This window comes from Phaethon lepturus, unplaced genomic scaffold (genome assembly GCF_000687285.1).
Source record: "Phaethon lepturus isolate BGI_N335 unplaced genomic scaffold, ASM68728v1 scaffold1186, whole genome shotgun sequence".
Classification (NCBI taxonomy): domain Eukaryota; kingdom Metazoa; phylum Chordata; class Aves; order Phaethontiformes; family Phaethontidae; genus Phaethon; species Phaethon lepturus.
The window spans coordinates 104041-125882 of NW_010548112.1; the positions used below are offsets into that span (position 1 = coordinate 104041).

At 36.2% G+C, this 21842-nt stretch overlaps 1 protein-coding gene across 4 annotated transcripts in view; it reads left to right on the forward strand.

Annotated features, from left to right (window-relative positions):
* QKI (QKI, KH domain containing, RNA binding) overlaps positions 1 to 21842 on the forward strand; it is a 121577-nt gene that overhangs the window by 64742 nt on the left and 34993 nt on the right. For all 4 annotated transcript variants that reach the window (XM_010289840.1, XM_010289841.1, XM_010289842.1 and 1 more), the window contains one exon: positions 6721 to 6864. In XM_010289840.1, coding sequence (XP_010288142.1) covers positions 6721 to 6864 — 144 coding nt within the window. The remainder of the gene's footprint in view (positions 1 to 6720; positions 6865 to 21842) is intronic.

The window sequence follows — 21842 nt, forward strand, 5'->3', positions numbered from 1 at the left end:
AGGGAAGGAGAAAACTCCATGTTTGTATTTACAATTGTTACTATGCAGTAGCTTTTAATTCCTAGCTCTTACGTAGATGAACAAGTTGCTTCATGTCAGCTAACGAAGATAACTGTGTGTTCTGTCCCTGGCACCTGCATAATTAGATTTCACTTTGGATAGTTTCATGAGACATGGTGAGCCAGTCATGAAGTGGCAGTTACATGTTAAAATATGGTCCCTCATCTTCTCCCTTTCCCAGTTACTGCACTGACCTTGTGTTGGCACTCGGTAGCCCCTTAACGATCTTATTCAACTCATTTGTCCAGCAGAAAATGGGGTAGAAGGGTGTGTGGTTTTGCTGCATCAGCATGTTGGCTTGGCTCACTGAAAGGCTGGTGTGGTACTGGGGCCAGTCCCAGTGGAGGAATAAGGACTGCCTGATAAGGGAAGTGAACCTTTTGAAGTTGTTAGACTGGTCACAAAAGGATACAATAAGACAATAGTAAGAGATGAGTCAAATGATTTTTGTTTCATTAGGGATAGAGCTCTCATGAATATGTATGAGCTGATGTGGAGTTCTTTGTATATCTGAGACTTCTACGGTTATTCCTTGCACAATATGCTACAAAAATCCTCTGTCTTCCAAATGTTTTATTTTCAACTATCTCCGAGCAGAGACACCAAAAACTTCAAAATAAAATTATGTAACTCCGGTTGGCAGAAAAAACAGTTACGAGAACGAAAGTTACATGGAACAACACAAGATGGACAACTCTTGTGACCCGTGAAAGGTTGGGAGTAGTGACTTAGTTTAGGCAAAAGAGCATTCTTCTTAGATTGCTCTGGCTTGGTTTTACCAGCTCAACTGTGTTGACAAAACGTTAAGTAAGGTGTAATCCGTGTTGAATGGTTGAGTAATGTTTCTCTCAGACTCATTAACTCAGACTTGATACTGTTGCATGGCCGCAATACATACCAACTCTTATTTAAAAATACTTAGAGTAGAGCAGGGCTAGAATTTGCTTACAATGACCTTTCTAATTTATCACTCTTTAGTTAAATTTAACTTCTGTTTCAAAATTGCTTTAAATCAACATGTTAACTTTTCTAAAAATTCACATAGCTTCTGTTAAACTGGTCTTCCAATTGTTTTATAAACTTTGATATGTATGTGTGAATGTTTTAATTATGAAAAGAAAATTCACTTAGAACTACTGTCAATTGTAATATACCTATAGCACAGTTTATTAAGACAAAAATATATTGTGGTAATTTTACTAAATAGCTGAATTTTTTCCTCTCCACATCGTACCTCCTCCATTTAACTGTGAGAAGTGGCTATGAGTGATTATATGTTTCTTATATCTTAGGATAATTTTAATTAACGTTCTTAGAATGTACTTGAGTTAAACCTTTGCATGGTTTAAAGAACTAAAGCTGTTCTGATGCTTTTTAATTTTAGCATTCAATTTGACATTATGTGAAAACATTTCTTCCCTTTTACTCCAACTTTTCTGTGTTTTTTGTCATTCATTAGGGAGAGCAGCTTGTTGTAATAGGTTGGTGAAAACAGAATTTAATAACCTATCACTTCGAGATGAGTCAGGATACTAAAGTTCATTCTCAACATCTCCTTGAGCCAGTGACTTTATTTCTTTAAAAGGCCCCTGCTGTTGGTATTGAGCTATGGTTGTATTTTCTAGTGGCCAACATTACTGGAAATTGTATGAGTTAGAGTGGAAAAAGTGCATAGGATGGGAGTTGTACTTTTTTTTCATACTGCAAGCCGTAGCTTTCTGAAAAAACAAACAAACAAACAAAAACATGTAGAAGTTTTCTACATGTAGAAAACTTCCTTCCACTCTTACCACATTGCATTCGTTCGTTCTTTATTGTCTAACTAATATGTCCCTGCCTGCATATAAACAGGTACTAGGAACGTATTTCTTTTCAGTGTTTATTTCATCTTCCTCTAATGATATTCTGACAGCTGGAAATGACTGAATTCTACTTCACCAGTTTTTAATTCATCAACTTATTTTTAGTCCGTCGGATATATGGTGAAGGTCTTTAGACCTTTGTGGTGAGAAATAAAGTTTGAGATTTTTTTAAAAGTTCTTGATGAAATATTTTGTGATGGCTTGCTTTCTGAAAATATTTTCCGCTTTCAGCATTTGAGTCATTTGAACAATTCCAGTCAAGCTTGACAGGCTTTTCTTTCCTTTGGGTTTAAAGTTTTTTTAAAATTATTGGCTAGATAGAGAGGCCTAACAATTCCTCTAGTCGAGGGGTGTACTGTCGTCTGCTTTGTGTAACTTAGAGAAAGCTAGTAAGCTACTGCCTCTTTCTTGTTAAATCAATAGTTAAGGTATTAATAAGAAAGCTTTGGGATGGGATATGAAGATGCAGATAGAAGTGGCCTTAAAGGACTGGGATGCAGGAGGTACAAGATGACAACTTGGAAGTACTGTCATAGGGTGACATAGGACACAAATGCACAGGGAGCTGGACTTCAGTATTTCTCCTCCTGGAGCAACTTTTTTAATATTAAAGCTTGGCTGTATAGATGCAAGTCATCCTCTGCCTGCTTTTTGACTCACCCTAATTCTGTCCCCAAGAAAATAAATAAATAAATAAATAAAAAAACAGATAAAGATCTGTAATTATGTTACTCTTATTTTTCTGCAACTAGATTTTGAGAAGTTATAGCAAGAATTTTTTTTAAATTACCTGATCCATTGATCTTGATAGCAAGAAAAATACTGAGTAGATTCTTCAAGTCCATTATTGTGTGTAGGTGCCCTGAGAATAATGAGTGTATGCGCAGAGGCAACAGAATGAAAGCAAAATCTGTTTACAGAATTAGGCTATATTTAAGGATACTGAAATTTCTGCCAAACAAGCAGCACGCTGAAATTTCATCTGCCAGTTATGTTGCTCTTAACGTTCTTTAATTTAGCAGACAAGATAGTTTGGTTGTAATTAAGCTTTTCTAATATTGTTGTTCCCCAGGGTTGTGGCATAAATCATTTTACTTGGTAGTTTCCTGCATCTTCACTGCCTCCATTTTTCCTGTATAATTCTTCCATAAACAATCTCTGGGATGCAGGAAAACTTCATGCTGTAAATTACTTCTTGTGTATGTAATATAATTTTGAATATATGCCATTGAATTGCTTCTTCCCTGAGTCTTTTATTCAGGTTTTCTTAGTGCTGTTTCTTTCTTCTGTGTGCATACCCTCCCTCCTGTGGTAACAAATGTTTTTTGCCCAAAATAACTGTTAAGGCAATTTGTTACTCCTTGCTGCTTTTTTGTAGGTAGACCTGGCAACCAGGCTGAATTGCTCAACAGTTGTTGAAGGACAAAATGCAATGTGCACACTGAAATAAAAGATATTACATGTAAATATAAGAAAAAGCCTTTTTTATTGTGACTGAACACTTGCTGAATACTGAACGGGTCGCCTGGAGAGGTGGTGGAGTCTCCATCCTTGGTAATATTTAAAACCTGGTCCTCAGCGATATGCTTGGGTTGACTCTGGAAGTTGGACACCTTCCAACTTGAATTCCAGATCTATTCAATTTACCTATTCAGTCTTTTCTTTAATAACAGGGTTGGGAAAAGATGTTTTCAAGACTTATTCCGCAGAGGACTAGTTCAATTTAAGTAAAGATTTTACTTGGGGGAAATATGTTTTTCCAGACCATCCTTTTAGGAAGAATGAGGAGTATAAAAAATTGCAGCTTTTAATGGCAAGAGGTTGTACATTAGCGTTCCTCCCAGGAGCCCAGCTCTGTCTTTTATTTTGCATCTGACTTTCTGTTTGAATGAATCACCTAGTGTATATCTGAATTCCCTGCTTTTGGTGAAAACAAAGAAACAAATAATCAAACATACATATTGGTATAGCATTCAACTAGTGTTTTCAATAAAAAAAAGAAATGTCTTGCAAGACTATTAACCCCCTAAGAAAGCAACCTCATGGGACAGAATGGAAGCAGTGGAGAAATTTGAAACCCCAGTCCGTTGAGGTAGAACAGAAGAAATTGGAAGCTCATTCCAAACTCTATTCTCTTGTTTATTTGACTAATTGTTTTTTTTTTCAAAACATATTCTGTGGACTTTTATTCTTCAGGACTTTTATTAATGTACTTCATGACCATAGAAGAGCGTATATAGTCATATACTAGTTCAGTTATCTTACTGATAAGTATTTGCATGTTTGTTTGTGCTGTGAGGTCTGACCATAATAATATATATGATTATTGCACACAATGTGTTCCACCTAAAAGTAAATCAGGGCATGTGGAAAAAAAAATCTACAGTATCTGTTTATGGACCCGTGTACATCTTTTTTTTTTTAAAACTGCAGAAGAAAATCCTCCTGCTGCAATGGAATAATTTGAAGTATAGCACCAATAGATGAGATTACATTAATCTGAAATATTTAAATACCAAATAACAGAGAGGCAGGGGACCATATTTTTTTTTATATAACAAAGTATTTTTCTGTGTTCCAAAAGTTACAAGTCAGGCATACATCCACTGTATGTATGTAGCAATGTAACAATGCGCATTTTATTTTTCGTTGCTGACAGGTGGTAAGTCCTCCAAATATTCCAAGTTTTTGACACACTGCACCATATTATTTTCATTATGAGAGAAATCAATGCAGTGCAGTAAGGCCCCTTTGTGTTTGCCCACACTATGTATAAGCATGCCACTTAATTGCATGGTGGCTAAAAGTGCATTTATGCATTTCTTCTCTTTTAGGAACAGACCTTTCTGTTTTACTTAGGGACATCTTCCCTTGTCATTTGTCCCTCTTGCCTTTCTGGTTTTTTTCCCCTGTGGTACTGTAGTTGTGCAGGTTATCGTGCATCTCGTGTGTTAGTGTAACTGGTTCCTTTCCCATTCCAGCCTTGTGCCAGCTCACCACCAGTCATGCGAGAAGAGGTAGCCGCCGGTTTCTTGCTCTGCCCTCTGCTGGTTTAGGAACCTTCTCTCATTCATCATACCTGTAACATAATGCTTTGTGCTACCTCATATTAATATAGCTTGTGACCATCTTAAAAGAAAATAACTCACTCCTGGTTTGGATTAAAAAAAAAATAAATTGTTTAAATAGTAATAGTGGAGTTTTGATCATGACTGAGTGAAATAAGCTGCACATACCTTGTGGTAGATAGTTCTTTCAAAGTTTATATTATAGCAGAGAACATGTTATAACTCAGCTGCACTTTGTCAGGTTCTGTTTTATAAATGAGGGTTATTTTTCTCTCTTTTCAGCTTCTGAAATTCAGAGATATTTTCATAGCCACCATTGCTTAGAAAGTTGGCTAAGATAACAGCGAAAAAAAAAATCACTGTAGCTGATAGTGTGGAGTAATGTGTATGTGCACATGTAACATGAAGAATAGTGAAAAGACATTTCCTTCACAGCACTGATTATTTTACATAAATTTTCCATACATCTCTCATGATTCAATTTTTTTTCCCCATTTTTTGGGGGGGAAATCCTTGTCTATTTCACAAAACATTTCAGACTTAAAGCAGATAAATTAAAGATAGAACATTCTAAGGAACAGTGCTCCCTCAGGTACATATATGAATATAAAGTACTGCAAGTATTTGTTGGTATTAAATCTTCAAACATTTCCTCTGCATGTCTAATTTCCTGGAAGAATTTTAATGAAATTTGGGGAAAAACACATATTTCCAATTAACTGTGCCTGCCTTAATTTTTTTAAATATGAATTGTGGTTAAGCCACAAGTGTTTGTCTTACAAATAGAAGGCTCTTTTACTATGCTCAAGATTTAAAGTTTTAAATAAGTGTGTTTTGTGTATGCAGGTTTTTATTTAGATTCAAAAGTTATAATAAACTTTTCTAATTTACTAAAGTTTTGATTCTCCTCCCTCCTATGTTTTTACTGATTTTATTACATTTTAAATAGTGTGAAATTTGGAAATTCAGAAATGTTTTGTTTAGCATGCCCTCCTTTTCTGAAAACATTACTAAGATTTGTCTTTGGGATTATTAATGCCATCGATGTAACAGAGTACCTGTGTAACGGTGACTGTCTTGTTAGATGCTCTTCTGTGACTTCAATATTAAAGCCTTGTTATCTCCTCCTCTCTGCCCTTCATCCAGTACATGTAGCTCTGCTTTGAAACTTGCAACTTCTATTCTTTTTGGAACGTTTGATTCCTGAGCCTTTTCTTCATGAGTATCTAAAAGCGATTTTTAACACTGAAGAATTGCTTCTCTTTATTTGTCCCTTGGAATGATTCAGATGGAGTCTCTATCTATGGTGTCTGTTTCACTTTTCTTGAAAATATTACATTGCTTAACCACCTGTATGTTTTATCCATTTAACCCTTGAAAGGCTCCAAAGAATATTGAAAGCAATACTGTGTTTGTAGTACTTTTGTCTTGTTCGTTAGTTTGGTTGGGAAAGATACTCTAAAAAATCACATTTGTTTTGTAGTCTTTAAAAATCAAAAAAAGTATGAGATTCCAAAACACAAACAAAATCCCCAAAAAGATATTTTGAAGGTTAAGTTCTTGTTAAGTAACCACATAAAACAAGTCTCACAGTATGAAGAAGTCTTTTCCCGTCTTTCTGAAAGTACAGTTAGTGCTATTCACAGAACTGAGTTTGTCTACTGTTTATGTGATTATTTCATACAGAATGTAACAGTGCTTCATAACTTCCATGTTTTAATTTATTTTAGGAAGAACAGAACCGAGGCAAGCCCAACTGGGAACACCTGAATGAAGATTTACATGTACTTATCACTGTGGAGGATGCTCAGAACAGAGCGGAAATAAAACTGAAGAGGGCTGTTGAAGAAGTAAAAAAGCTGCTGATACCAGCAGTAAGTATTTGTATGCAAGTCTTGGATTTCCATTCCAGAAGTTCCTTATGAAATACAATTAATACTGCAGCAGTAAGAGTAAGCCAGCAGAGCAGCATCCTAAAATGAAGTTTAGATATTATTCTGTAATACTCTAGTGATCTTCAAAATGTCTTATCCAGGATTGAATTATTCCTCAGAACAGAATAATATTTTTGAGGTGGGTTGTTTGGGGTTTTTTTGGCCTGTTTTAGATGCAGACGCAGGAAATTCTTATCAAACACTAGCTTTGTCGCCTTCTTTCAGTATAAGGATGCTTCCCTTCAAGGCTGCGGAAATATAACATGCTTTTTTGTTTTGCTTTGAGATTATTCTGATACTATTAGAAAAGAAAGCATGTTTTCTAGATCATCATATTAAACATCCTTCAAAAAGAACAAAACCCTTCAGGAACACAGTATCAAAAAACTTTGTCGTCAGTATACTGGGGGAAAAATAATCATAGTGAAACTGGAAAATGGGTTGTTTTTCTCATTTCCTGATGATATAAACTGTCTTCTGCCCAGCCAGATGACTTAAAGGCTTTTGCAGGGACCAGAATTACCCTTTGAGAGACCTTCTCTTAGGTCTGCTCTGTATTCTCACTCCCAAGTGAGGTGACTCAGCGTGGCTGTATAGTGCATCCCATGCCATTAACTTAATCTCGTGCTGATTTTTCCCACTACTTTTGTGCCATTATAAAATGATAAAATAAATTGTATCTTTTTCAGTGGAGCAAAAAGTTTTCTGTATTAGGAGGAAAAATTGAGATGATCTTGTGAAAGAAAGTAGCAGGTGGTATTAAGATGACCTAGTGATTTTGGGTTCCTAGTGAATGTTAATAGATGCTGGCTGTGAGGAAACTTGTGGTGACACATGCAGTATAAGCATATTTATTCAGAACACATTTTTTAAAGTTACCAAAGATCAGGAGGGTGACTTAATTTCTGATTTAACAAAATACGTTAAAATATGAAGCAGGTGGTATGGAAAAAAAATGTAATTTAGACCTCTTCACATTGCACATTGACAATCTCTGAAAGTAAAAGACTTTATTCATTAACTAAAGAGATCTTGACCACATTAGGATTGAGTTTATAGTCAGAATTAGAAATGGTAATAAGAAAAAGTCTTTTTAAGTGGGCAAAACTTGAAACGCTTATGTTCATTCTCTAACTACTGGGCAGCACATAGTTTAAAAAATACACAACTCAAACTTCCATGCGACACGAATTTTTTCCAAACCTCTGTTGATTCTTCTGCCTCCCTCTTATTGCTGAATAATATGACTGAAGGGTCATGTTCGAGATGACCTGACAGGTCACAAAGCCCCAGTATGCCTGAAGTAATAATGTGTATACTCTTGTGTATGTTTGTTATGCTTGGTTTCTGGAACTGGTGGATGGGTGTGTTTTGAGCCTTCAAAAAAACTGAATACATTAGTAGTTTTTCATTGTGATGGTGTCAGCCAGCTCTTTGTCTTGAAAATGTTCGGCCTCATTTAGTAACTTAATAGTTGGGTGAGCTCTATAATACCGATTACAGAATTTTCTTTTTCCCCTGTAGAAGAAAAACCAACACCACAGGGCTAACTATTGTCCAAATATAGTATCAGTTGAAAAACACTTTGTCAGTTCCCTTCATTAACATCTTTATATATTATGTGTAGGCGTTAGAGGTCTGGATGGTGCTTATTACATGCACAAGATTTAAAGGTCTGTTGTGTCTCATTTCTGAAAATTATGCCTCATTGAAGCAGGCATGTGTAGTACATACTAATGAATGGTTAAACCATGTGGTTAAACCACGACATTAAGTGAACTTTTTTGTACTGCCTATTGCATCTGTTCAATTAGTATAAAAAATGGCTCTTTAATCAAATTACAGTTTCAGGCAGTTTGAAATTGAAAAATTCTGTTTTAGGATAGAAAGATATGAATTGAAAACTTCTATGAAGGAAGCCATAAACCTTTAAATAATCGGGGTAAGCATGAGGATAAAAAGAAATCCTAGCTAGTTATAAGATGGAGGAAACTGTGAATACTGGATGCAAAAGATGCTCTAAAATATATGAATGGAAAATTGGAAATTCCCTGTCACGAGATAGAACACCTGCAACTGTTACTGTTTTGCAAATAAATGTCAGAGGATTAAATTGATAAAAAGATATTAATGTATTTCTGTTTTATCTCCATTGAACCCGAATAAAATTTGGGATCATGTAGGAGAGAAGATTCAGTCTCATTCTTGCCAAATAGTGGCAATGCTTTGGTTTTCTAATACGCATTTCAGAAAAGCAAGCTAGTATTAGAGATAGGAATGAATTACTAATTTCTTGGAATAATCAGTTATTTTTATACCCAAGATATTAAAAAGCCTAATTACATTTTCTAGCAACAGTGTACAAATAGACACATTTCTAAAATGGATTTCTGTTTGAAGGTACTTGGGTGAACAGAGACTATTTCAGTACTAAAGTATGTTTCTTCTCATCTTTATGAATCTGGATCACTAGTGATTTTTTTTTTTCCTTGTGGATGTGAATTATAAATTTCTCTTGCCACTTGCTCTTGGATTTTCACCAAGATGGTATAGTCAAGCAGTTTATCTTCAGAAAAAAAAAAAAGGACAACTTGAGGCAGACTGGCTGAACAAGCCATTTTTTTCTCTGTAAGGAAAAAGACCAAAAGTGTTTTTTTTAATTATTATTATGTTGTATTTAATATACATTTATATATGAAACTTTTATTTTGTCTATACGTCAAGTTCTAGAGGATTAATTATTTTCCTTTTCCCGTAGCTCAGTGATACTGGTCATTGTCTGGACCTGCAAGATTATATGGTACTGCTTCTTTCATGTTTTTCTCTGAAGGAAAACAGGAAGAATAAAGCAGTCTGCAGGCTTTGGGGATTACATTGAGCTGTACGGTCCTTATGCCTTTTCCTAAAGTGAATCCTACAGGTTATTGATCTCTCTTCATTGTGAGAACTTTGAGAGTGTATTTGCTATTTGCAAGAGTTCAGTAAGGATAGTCCTCTTGCAAAGGAAAGACAAAAGATCCTCTGGATTGTGCACTGCAGAACGTAAGAAAAAAATGCAGAGCCTGTGTAAGGGGACATACGCAATAACTAAGTATAGCATACCAAGTTACGGTATCATTAAGGGTTTGGAATTATTCTTTGAGGTCCTGGGCAGTAGGGCTGAATGCCTCTCCTAGAAATATGTAAGCCTTGTACATGTTCTAAGAAGTGTTGAATAAACTATTCTAGCTGAATGTGTTTTCTAGATATTCCTTTCGTTGTATAGATGTCCAGGTCTCCTTAATTACTAATTCACCTTTATACTAACTGTCTTTATATAGGATGAGGCACATACAACAAAATGCAAATTTCAGGCAAATAATTTTTAGCCCTTTTTCCTTTGACTCCACGTTCTTCCTTTCTGAGGAAAAGATCATACTTCTGTCTTCTAGTTAATTATTCTAATTTGGTCTGGAATCAGTGTTTTTCAAATTCCTTGTATTGCTCTTCCTGCATCGGGGCAGCTGTAGTTTTACTTGGCTGCTGCCTTCATCTCATCTGAAGATAACTGCAACATAGTATTAGTGAGTGATGCTCCCTGTCAAACTGTGTATATCATTTGCCACTATGATAATGGAATTTTAAGATTGTGATGTGTAGGAGATAATGTTTCACTAGAAGATTGTTTAATTTTGTTAGTACATTTAGTTCTTGGCTGTAATAGTTATTTTAGATGTTTCAGTCTTGAATATCCTTAAACTTAGCTGTATGGTATGGGGGAAAGCATCATTATTTAAACAAAAAAGTCATTGAGCTTAATTAAAATAAACTTTGTAGCAATATTGATTTCATAACATCAAAATCTTTAGAGTAGGTGAATGTCAATGGCAATGATTTTTTTAAGGTTAATTCAAATACAGAGAAACCCATGCGATACAAAAGATAATATAATTATTACTTAATATGGAATAACATTATGACTTAAAGTAGGTGGGAATGAACAAAATAACCAATGGTCATTTTTGTGTATTTTGTAGCAGCTTTATGCGTTGGACAACAATTACCATCAGTCTTTGATACTGTTCCCAAGCATTTCATTCTGTTTAGTAATAAATGTTTCAGTGTGGTAGCTGAGGAATTTAAAACTGGAATAAGGAAAAGATGCAAAATAAAGATGTTAGAGAACATAATTTCGAAACCAAGGTGATCTATAACATAAATTCATAGAGAGTCCAAGCTGCAAAAAACTAATAAGCCATATAATAATAGAGGAAAGTTTGGATAATTCTTGCTGTATGGAGGAGCTGAAGTTGGAAATTAATTTTGCCAGTCTTTAGGTCAAATTAAAAAAAAAAAACCAAACCAAAACAAAAAAAACCTAAACCAACTTTGTAGAGCTATAAAGCCTCAAATGTTAAGTGATGTTACTGTCCTTTAACCACATCACAGCTGCTGCTATGACTCTAGTCTGTTTCCAGCAAGCTGTTTGGAAGGCCAAATAAGTGAAACTGAAATAAAGGAAGTAAAGCATACACTCCAGCCTCTAAGCATTTTCATAAACATCAGAGAGAAAATAGCTATGCTTAACAAATACTAGACTAGTAAAAATCAGAATGTGAACAGCTGTGGAAATACCTGAAAATTGCCCAAGAGGCTGAAGCAGTTGCTGAAAGTGATTGATTAAATCTTCTTGAGTTAAGGTTTTACTATTGGGTGAATTTACTTTGGCCTGAGGGGCTGGTAAGGTTGAGCGCAAGGCACTACTAGAAAAGTAAAAGTAGGAACAGCGAACAGAATGCTTAGAAGATGTGTTAACCAGGGCAGTACGATAAATACTGGCTGTTTTCCCAGGAAAATAAGCAACTTAACACTGTAAGAACTTGTATTTTGCTTTACTTGTAGTGCAATAAAAACAGCCTAACCAAGTTGCAACTTAATTCTAGATAATGGAGAAAATGGGGAAAACCTGTGCTGATGATGGCTGCCTTCAGTATCAGCTGTGACAAAAGATGGGACTGGGAAGAACCTTAAGAATATTTTTTTAATGTCAAAAGATTGAAACAGATAACATACACTACTTATAAAACAAAGGATTATTATATTCTGTATAGTAGAAGACAGAGGAATTAAGAATAAATAGCGGAAGGAAATCTGGGGAAGTAGGATTTCATTTTCACCTTGAAGGTAATGTTAGCCATCTTTTTGCTATGAAGAAAAAAATCATTGAATAAAAGAATCAGATAACAAACTCTTCACTGCAAGCTTCATGGAGCATGATACTCTTCTTTATGTTCAGTGTCGTGAAACATAGTATGCCAACAAAAATACCAGGAAAGCTTTGTATGAAGATGTAATGCAGACAGCTACAACAAATGTATATGACCCAAAAATGTCTGTGTTAAATGGGATACAATCTCTTCTTCGGTATCTGTTGCTTTAAATCGTGAAGAGATGTTAGAAAAACACAGTGGCAGCGTTTTGTGGTTGCACTGAATGGCTTGCTTTGCTAAAGAAGTGAGTCTTTTCTGTGATAGTCCAGCTAACATGCAAGGGCTTTACTCTCAGACTTTCTTCTCCCAAATGCTTGCTATACTCCTTATCAAAACAGCAGCAGAAAACGACATTCTAGTGTTTAATCTGGTTTAATGTGCTGTAAACTGCATGATTTTTACAAATTGGAATGTTCTTTATAGCGATGCTTGGTATGTAAGTACTCACTAACTGTGTTCCTTCTGTTTACTCCCTGTTACCAGAGATGTTATTTTGATGATATTTCTATTTTCAGTCACTTCTATATACAACACATTTTCTTTATATAACAGGAGAGAATATAATGAAGGGGTAATAGTATTGGGCAGAATGTTTTATTTTTCTGTTGGATAGGTTAAAAGCATTTTTTTCCCAACGACTGCCTTCAGCAAGTGTGATGAGGTGGGGCTTCTTTATTAACTAAGTAAATTTCTAATATTTTCCATATAAGTGTAGTTGTAAATTTCCACTGTGGTTTATTTTCAACTGCTTAAACCAAAGGATGTCTTCATTTTTACCCTGAGAACTTTGTGTGCTGTGAATTCCATAACAAAAACCTGATACAGTAGAAAGAATTTTAATTTAAAGATTTTTAATTGTGCTTTAGTAAAAAATAAAAGCAGATATTAAAGTAACGCTGTACATAATTTGTTGCCCTGTAGCTAAGACTAGCAAAAGCTTGAAATTTGAAAGACACTAGAAGATTTCATTTTCATTTTTATTTTAGCCATCTAAAAAGCCACAATAAATTCTGCATGCAAGTTTGACTTCCTTGAATAGCTCTTTCTAATTCATTCCTGCATGGTGTGCTGGTTTTACATTTTTGCTTTCGCAAGTGAGAATATAGTGCCGCCTTCTATAGTCTCCCTGTTGAAATGTTGGTCATGCTGTGCAATCTATTGTTTGCTGCTTGTTCAATTAAAGTTATGAAATGAGTAAGTGATACAGTAGCGGAAAATGGACACTGCTGCCCTCAAAAGCTTTTTAGGGAATTCCTGCATGACATCTTTTTGTCAGTTCACATGCAAGTCTCTCAGTGCACATCATGTGAATGACCAAAAGGGAAGCGCTGTTGGTAGGGTAATGAAGCAGCCAAACTTCTTTGGGGGTGACTGTGAGGTTACATGTGGTAAACTTTTTCATATGGAGGAGAGGTGATTGTTATTTTTAGTAGTGTGAAGCAGACTTAATGTTTCCATGATAGTGTGGACCAAGGGCTGGCTGCAGTCCTGCCATTCCTTCATGATTTGCTGTTCCTTCTTCCTGTTTTGCATCAGAGAGTACTGGCCTTCATCTGACTGTGCAGCGAGTCCATTTGGTGGAGAACTGAACCTGAGATTAGCTGCCTTGCTAGGGAGCCAGTTCCGTTTTAGCACTGACAGAAGTGATGGAATGAGAACACGCAGCCAGGGAAAAATGGTATTGCAGCAGACCACCCTTAAATAAACCTCTGTAGAACTGCGAGTGAGTATGTTCACCTGCAGGTAGGATGAGAATAAAGTAAGCAGAAACTCGGTGTAGCAGAATATGACAGTGGAAAACAAAAGAGAATCTTTTGATTCCTTGACTTTGACTACTTTGATTCTTTGACTACCCTGGCTTTCCTGGGAACCATAGTAACTATATTGATATAGTTGTACTAACAAAAAAGAAAACAAAAACTGTTTTCCACTGTCCCATATGTCTAGTACTGGCAATTTCAGTAGCTTATTCACAAGCTGAATAAAGAATTAATTATGTTGAGCAGTCCTTACGTAAATTCTGGTATGCATTTTAATGGTCTTGTGCCACTGAAAGTTTTTACTGTAATACAAGTCTGAGTTTTAAAAATGAGAACAAGAATCTCTTGCACCAGTTCATATAGGAAGTGTTTACATATGGTACTTGATATTTTACTGCAGTGTTAAATTTTTGAGCTTACACTAGTGTTGACTATTAATAAAATTATTTCAGAGCAGCTGCAAGTGTGAGGCAGCTCTCTCCGTCATTGTGTACTGTGGTGGAAATGCTGTAGGCCAGGGGTTTATAACCACCAAAATAATGTATGTTGATGGAGGTTATTTTTTGAGATCATTTTTATTACAAGGTACCTGGGTGTTTGGCAACTTCATTGAATTAAACCTTCTTTAAACTCTGTTAAATCCCTCAGCTCTCTTGGGAAGATCTTTGTATTAATCCATCTGTTACTCTGAATCATCTTCTGGACACCGTTGATGGCTTCTAGAACCCAGAGAAATCTGTTAATTGTGCCTACATACAGTTACTGTTGAATACCCTATCTCTTTTCCCCTTTTCCTTCTTCTCCGAAATACTTATTCAAGATGTATACCACCTTCCTCTGTATTTATTTATTTAAGGTGTTACCAATATATAACTTGAGAACTGGTAGATCCTAATTTCTGAAAAAGCCCTTGGGAAACTTGCAAAGTAGTCTTCTCTCAAAGAGAAACAAAGAAGCTCTGTTGCCTGAAACTCAGCAGGCACATGCCCTTCCAAAGCAGGATTATGCATTGATTAGGAGCTCTAATTAGGTTCTACATGGGTTTTGTCTGTCTTCCAGAAATGTGCTTAATCTGTTTGTTTTTTGGTAGACATAGTTGTGGAAGAAAAAATGTCATTGACCTATTCTGGTAATTCTTTTTGTGCTATCTTTAACTTGTTTTTTCATTCCTCATCCCATTTTTTAAACTAGCTTGCTCTATTCATGGCTATTTTTCCAGTGCTTCCTGTAGTCTTTTTTCTCTGTATCTTTGTTCTTTTTCTGCTGATGGCCCTGGAGCAGAACGTGTAAGCTGGCATCTTTATATAAAGTCGTGTTAAAGTATTTCTCTCCTTATGCAAGAAGTAGATGGTGAAGGTATGATTCTCCTTGACTGTCCATCTTGATAAAGATGACAAGAAAACTGCAACAAATTACCCATGCATTATTTTCCTTATCCTTCATTTCTAGTTACAGTTGGGTTTTGTTTGGTTGTTTTTCTTTTCTTTTGAATCATAGCCTTGTAGCAAAGTGGAAAAATGCTAATTGTAGAATTGTATTTCCTAGGGAGACATAGTATAAAGAGGAGAAATTTCTTGTCCTGCGCTTCTAACCATTTTTGTACTAAATATTTACCAGACTACATTAACGAGGTCAGATCACTTTATGTACAAGTTGTCTTCGCAGTGGTTTCTGGAGGGATCTTAGCAATTGCAGAAACTTTTGTGTGACTCATGATTTATAGTCATCAAGCTATACATTATGCTATTTTGATGTCAGAGCACAGAAAGCCTTTGGAAAAGTGGCCAGCATTTTGACCTACTATTCAATAGAGAACTTAAGTCTTTCGTTTTTAAAACAGTACAGAAATGCTTGAGCTTCCAGTGGAGGACTAATAAGATTTCTCTTTCTTTCCTAAGTTGTTTATAGGCTAAGGTTTTAATATGGGAATGTTCTGGACACTGTTGTCAGGAGAAACATAGGTGAGCATAATATAAAAGACTGGAGTGAACTATTTTAAATAGCTTACATCATTTTGGACCGGGCCTTTCGTAACATACTTCAAATTAAACTGGAGACTGGTAAACTGTCCAGGAAAGTGAAAGATTAGATGTTACTGAAAAGTTGCATTGCTTGGAACACAGTTACTAACGAGAAACACTTAAGGCTCCATCAAGTAGTAAGACTTTTTTCGTGTTGTTGGAAATGTGTGGGGGTTTTTAACTTTTTTTTAATATATCTTAGGTATTTCAGTAAGTACTTTAAAAGCTCTGCCTTATTTTCAAACATACTTTATCAATAGGGGTAACAGTGAAAAGAGAACTGGCTTCTACATCTTCAGTATTACCATTATTAGCTAATTTTTAATATTTCCACAACATCTGTATACATAGTAAGTATCAAATTCAATTTGTGTTGGAAAGTGAAGTGTGTTTTAATTCCAAGTGATTTAGAATTTGTTGGATAGAAGGAAATGTGAATACCAGCAAGTCTTAGGAAAAAGTCAGGGGTCTCTATATCCAGTCCTTTGATATTGCAGCTATAAATAGACTGGAAGATGTAAAGTTTTCTTTTTGACCAAACACAGCTGTAGATAGTAAATATTTCAGTTGCTTTGTTTATAAATAAATAAACCCAGCCTTTGATAGATAGCTAAATAGATACTTTTTTGCAGTTTCCAAAACTATACATTACAAATCCTTTTTTATGAGACTACAGAAATCACACACACACCCCCAAACCACTTGGAGTTGGCTCTATATCATTTGTAGTAATGTTGATGAAAACTAATTTTTGGTTGTGTAATTGCATGCAGTGCTATGCTCTCATCTTAGAAGTAGCTTCTTTGGGATTTCTTCATTCTGTAGTTTATGTGTCCTAGTTTGAAAACAAAATTTAAACTTTGACTACCCCGGCTTTCCTGGAAACCGTAGTAACTATATTGATATAGTTGTACTAACACAAGCAAATTATATCCCTGGAAGGGTGAAATGAAACTAGGAGTAGAGATTTGTCATATGTACTCAAAGGCACTTGAATGCTGTAGTAATGGAAGTTCTGCAAGTAGGCAATTCTAGTTCTTTGCTAAGCCTTTTGGCTATGTTAGGCAGCCAGTGGCCTTATTTTTCTGTATCTGCTGCTCTGAGCTTTTAGTTTTTAATGACTAGACCTATAGCTGCTAAGGTTTTAAAGAAAAGTTTCAAAGTTTTAAAATGAGAGCTAGCAAGCATGCTTAGTTTATTAGAATTTATAATAAAAATCAGTGCTATCAACAGAGTTGTGTTGAATAATAAATCTTCATGTCATATTGTGCAGGAAAGTTATTTGAGAGAGTATAACCACTTGTTTTGCCTTGGAAGATAAATTCTGATAGACAAAGGGAGCTAAGAGGAACATCTGAATTTCTCCCACATTTTTAACTCACCATAGTATGTGTGGTAATAATGTGCTAATCTGATTTTTCAGTTGATGGTGTTTCTTGTCATTTGGAACAGATAGACTATTGCTGTAGTGTTGAGAAGACGACTGTTTTTTCTTAAGCCTGCAAAAGCAAGGTCTGCATTTGCCTTTCAGTAGTCATTCCTGAAATTACTGATTGATTTCCAAAGAAGGTGGTTGGGCTGTAGTGAGGGGCTCCGTTAGTGATCCTTGCAGTATGAGCTCCTGTCTTACTGGATGGTGGAGAACTCTGTGAAGAGATGCTTTATTACTCAGCAGTGAGAAAAGCTTCAAGGCAATCTTGTTACTTTTGAAGATTCAAAGGTCAGTCAGATTCAAGAAAGATACACAATAAAAAATCAGGCTTTTGAAATTCCTCTGGTCGTAGAAACATTTTTTCCCCCTATGCAAGCAAAGATATTCTTTAAATAAATGTTAACTTCCTCATCTGTAGAGTGTGGTGATAGCTCCTTACTGATTTGTGAAATACTCGGAGGGCTTCATGTTTGCTTAAAAAAACCCCAAAAAAACCCTCTGTGAAAGGTCATTACTGGAATGCTTATTCTTTTGTAGCAATCTGTAGTTTTGCAGGTGGGCCTGAAAACAGAAGAATGAACAAAGTTTATGTTACCCTATAAGACTGGAGATTGTGGGGGAAACTGTGAAGGGTTCTTGGTGTTCATGTAGAAAGTTGTGCTAATAAGAAATAGTTTCATTGATTTCCGCTTAGAATTAATTCAAAATTTTCTTGGAAATTGTTTTGTTGCATAAGCCTTCATGTAAATTCTACATATTATGGAAATATTTTTGTGGAGGAACTTTTTGTGGAGGAACTTTTAAAATTTTATCTCCCTCCCTCTGTGTGTCGTCCGTCCGTCCCCCGTCCCGTCCCGTCCCCGCTATGTAGCCTTTGTGCTTTGAGGCTTTAGTAAACCAGGTATTAAATTATATGTCTTGTCATCCTTAGAAAGTAAATGGGAAGGTTAGCAGTTCTGCAGTCGTGCTCAACTGGGCAGCCTTAAAGGGATTCTTAACAGTACCATTTGAGAAAATGACATCTCTTGTTCCTGTGTAAATCATATTGAAGTGCTTCGAAAATATTGAAGCATGTAAGACACTAAAGCTGATAAACAGTGCAATTCATTCTCCTTATGCCATGCTTTACATTATATGTATTTTGCAACTGTTAGTACAGCTGTTTGTGGCAGTCCCAACATATAAATGTTAATGGTAATTAAATAATACTTTCTTTGACTACTTACTGTAGCTGGGATTTTTTTTAAAGATCCTGAGTCCAGTAATTAGGTCCCATTAAAATGAATAGTACTTTGTACATTTGAGGTATACAGGCTCTTACAAAAATCCTTTTCTAGGTTACTTTTAGGAACTTGAAAGTAAGATGCATGATTGTGTGGGTATGATAGTAATGATCAGTGGTTTAGGTTTGAAATCTAGGAATTGATTTTTAATAAAAGTCTCCAATTGATTTTTAAACTTCAGAAATATGTGCTAGGACAACTTCTATGGTTATATTGGTTATTAATTATTATATTGATGATGTGGTTAAGACATAATCCCCAATATACTCTAGCTGGTTTATTTATTTTTTGCTGCATTTTAATCTGTGTAATTAGTTTCTTTCAAATGTGAGTCACACCCTTTCAGCCCAATTTTGAGGTTGGGGGGAACCAAGCAAACTAGATACATGGTTAAATGTAATTTAGTGAAAAGCATCTGTGATTTAAGGCATGACTTTTCTTACTAGATTCAGTAAACTCTTTCTGATGGAGGTAGCTCTAGTAACTCATGGCAGGGGCAGGAAGGAAAACACTTCTTTTAGCATTCTGATATCACTTTTGTTTTTTATAAGCTTTGCTTTTTACTTCTAAAATCTCTTTCACAGGAGTGTCAAAGTAGAATCCTGTTTAAAACAGTTTATTAGCAGGAAGCTTTCACTGGCATAAAAAGAGTAAATACTGCTCCTTTGTGACTTCTCTAAACAGCTTGTATTTCAAGGGGAGCTTATGTAAAAAAAAATAAGCTTTGTCTTTAAAGGTCTTCAGAACATCAGCCTGTTACTTAGGATTAAAAAAAAAATTCACAAAAAAGTCTTAGTTTGAGAGTTGTAATTATAGAAATTAAACAGTAAACATGTCTGTATTCCTCTACAGCCTTAATATTATTAGCATGTATTACCAATCCAAACAAGTTAAATTAATACACTTAAAAGCATAGAAATAACGGTTTACTGTGGATCTTGGGGGAGGAGAATCTCTTTTTAAAATTATGCTTTCAGTGCTCCTCTGTACATAGCTTCACACTTTACTATCAGTGCATCCTTTAGATGTCTAACTAATTAGACCAGTTCTTTTTCTGGCTGCAACCTCAGGCATATGGCTACACTGCTGTAACTTTTCAGGAGAATTTTTGTGTTTTGGTGGTAAAAGTTTATTTTCTTCAAAGGACCATGGATATGTTGCATTTATGGCAGAGAACAACATCTGTCCTGTGTGGCACATAATCCAGAGTTAAGAAGGACTAATAATGGCACCATCTAGAAAGCGTGGTTGAACTTAAAGGATTTTCCCATTGAGTTTCTTGGAAAAGAGAGATTGATACAGGTGACTATTCCTACACTTGTACCAGTGTTTCTTGATCCAGAAGAATAAAAAGATCTGATCATGATTTAAGTCTCAGTTCCTTTTCTTACTAGAGCATTTGCTGTTATAGTGTCGGGCCCTCCTCTTCTCTTGATACCCGAAGTGTGGCATCTTAGGGATGCTAACCAGTGTATGGCTTTCCTCTCCTTTGTTGTAGATGTTAGTTCTGCACAGTTGCATAAGGGAGGAGAAGAAAGTCTTAAAACTAGAGTATCATCCTGCTTGGAGAGCGTTCATAATCCTGAAGGATCTGATGCAAGTGGAATTGCCTCTCATATCAGTAATAAGCACCTTCCTCAATAGAATCTTTGCTATACATTGTGTTCTGCTGCTTCGTTTCAAACATGTTGCTTTTGGAAAACCATGGCAACTGGTGTTTCTGAATCCTTGCTGAGTCCTGCAGCCTCCTCCAAAAAATGTTCACAGAATCACAGAATCATTACAGTTGGAAAAGACTTTTAAGATCAAGTCCAACCATCAACCCAACACCACCATGCCCACTAAACCATGTCTACGTCTTTTTTGAACACTTCCAGTGGTGGTAACTCCACCTCCCTGGGCAGCCTGTTCCAATGTTTGACAACTAATACCTAGTTTAAACCTCCCCTGGTGCAACTTGAGGCCATTTCCTCCCATTCTATCACTGGTTACTTGGGAGAAGAGACCACCACCCACCTCAGCACAGCCCCCTTTCAGGTACTGACAGAGAACAGTAAGCTTAGCCTCCTCTTCTCCGGACTAAACAATCCCAGTTCCCTCAGCCGCTCCTCAGAAGACTTGTGCTCCTCACGCTATATAGCAACTCAATGCCCTTCTTGTAGTAAGGGGCCCAAAACAACACAGGATTCAAGGTGCGGCTTCACCAGTGCCTAGTACAGGGGGGAGATCACTGCCCTACTCCTGCTGGCCACACTATTCCTCATACAAGCTAGGGTACTGTTGGCTGCCTTGGCCACCTGGGCACACTGCTGGCTCTTATTCAGCTGGCTGTCAACCAGCACCCCCAGGTCCCTTTCCGCCGGGCTGCTCTCCAGCCACTCCTCCCCAAGCCTGTAGCGTTGCATGGGGTTGTTGTGACTGGGGTGCAGGACTTTTGTCTGTCCATATATCTGAAGATCCTCAGAGAAGCACTGTCTCCAAACAAAAATAAAGCACCTTATTTTTCTCTTATCTGCATGATAAGCTTGTAGAAGATGACTCTACTTTTTGCAAAGGATGTGGTTGATCCTACTTAAAACACTGTATCTCCACTGACATTCAGAGTGAAATTTACAAAAGTACTGTCAATTTTCTAATTATCATGTAGAATTCAGAGTGATGTTGGACTTCTCAGAGGTTATGCCACATCTTCATCAGAGTACATTTCATCCGTTGAACATAAATGGAATCTTCTAGTAATATCAGCAGCTGTTCTGACTCTGAGACCCTGGTCTCTTGGCACCCGTGTGCTTAGATGACCTCAGATGCCATATTTTGAGTGATTTATAAAGAACAGTCAACTTTCCAAGTTTTCACATCTGTTGCAAATCCTGGGCAGTGTTTGTAAAGGGATGCTATTTTGCCTTTCCTCTGTGTGCAAAGGATAATTATTGCCTCTGATAGCTGAACCTCACTCAAGATCAAATGATACAGGTCTGTAGACTGTAAATCGGTACAAATTTGCATCTGCATCCTAGATCTGGGGGCTGTCATGGGTGTCTTTCAGCTGCTTTCACCTGGCAATATATGCTGGCAGTAATGGAAAGTGCAGGAATGATGGTTTTATGTCAGGAGTAATTGGATAGTGGAAGATCCTTCAAAATATGCAAATGATCAGTCAGCACCGATTGTCC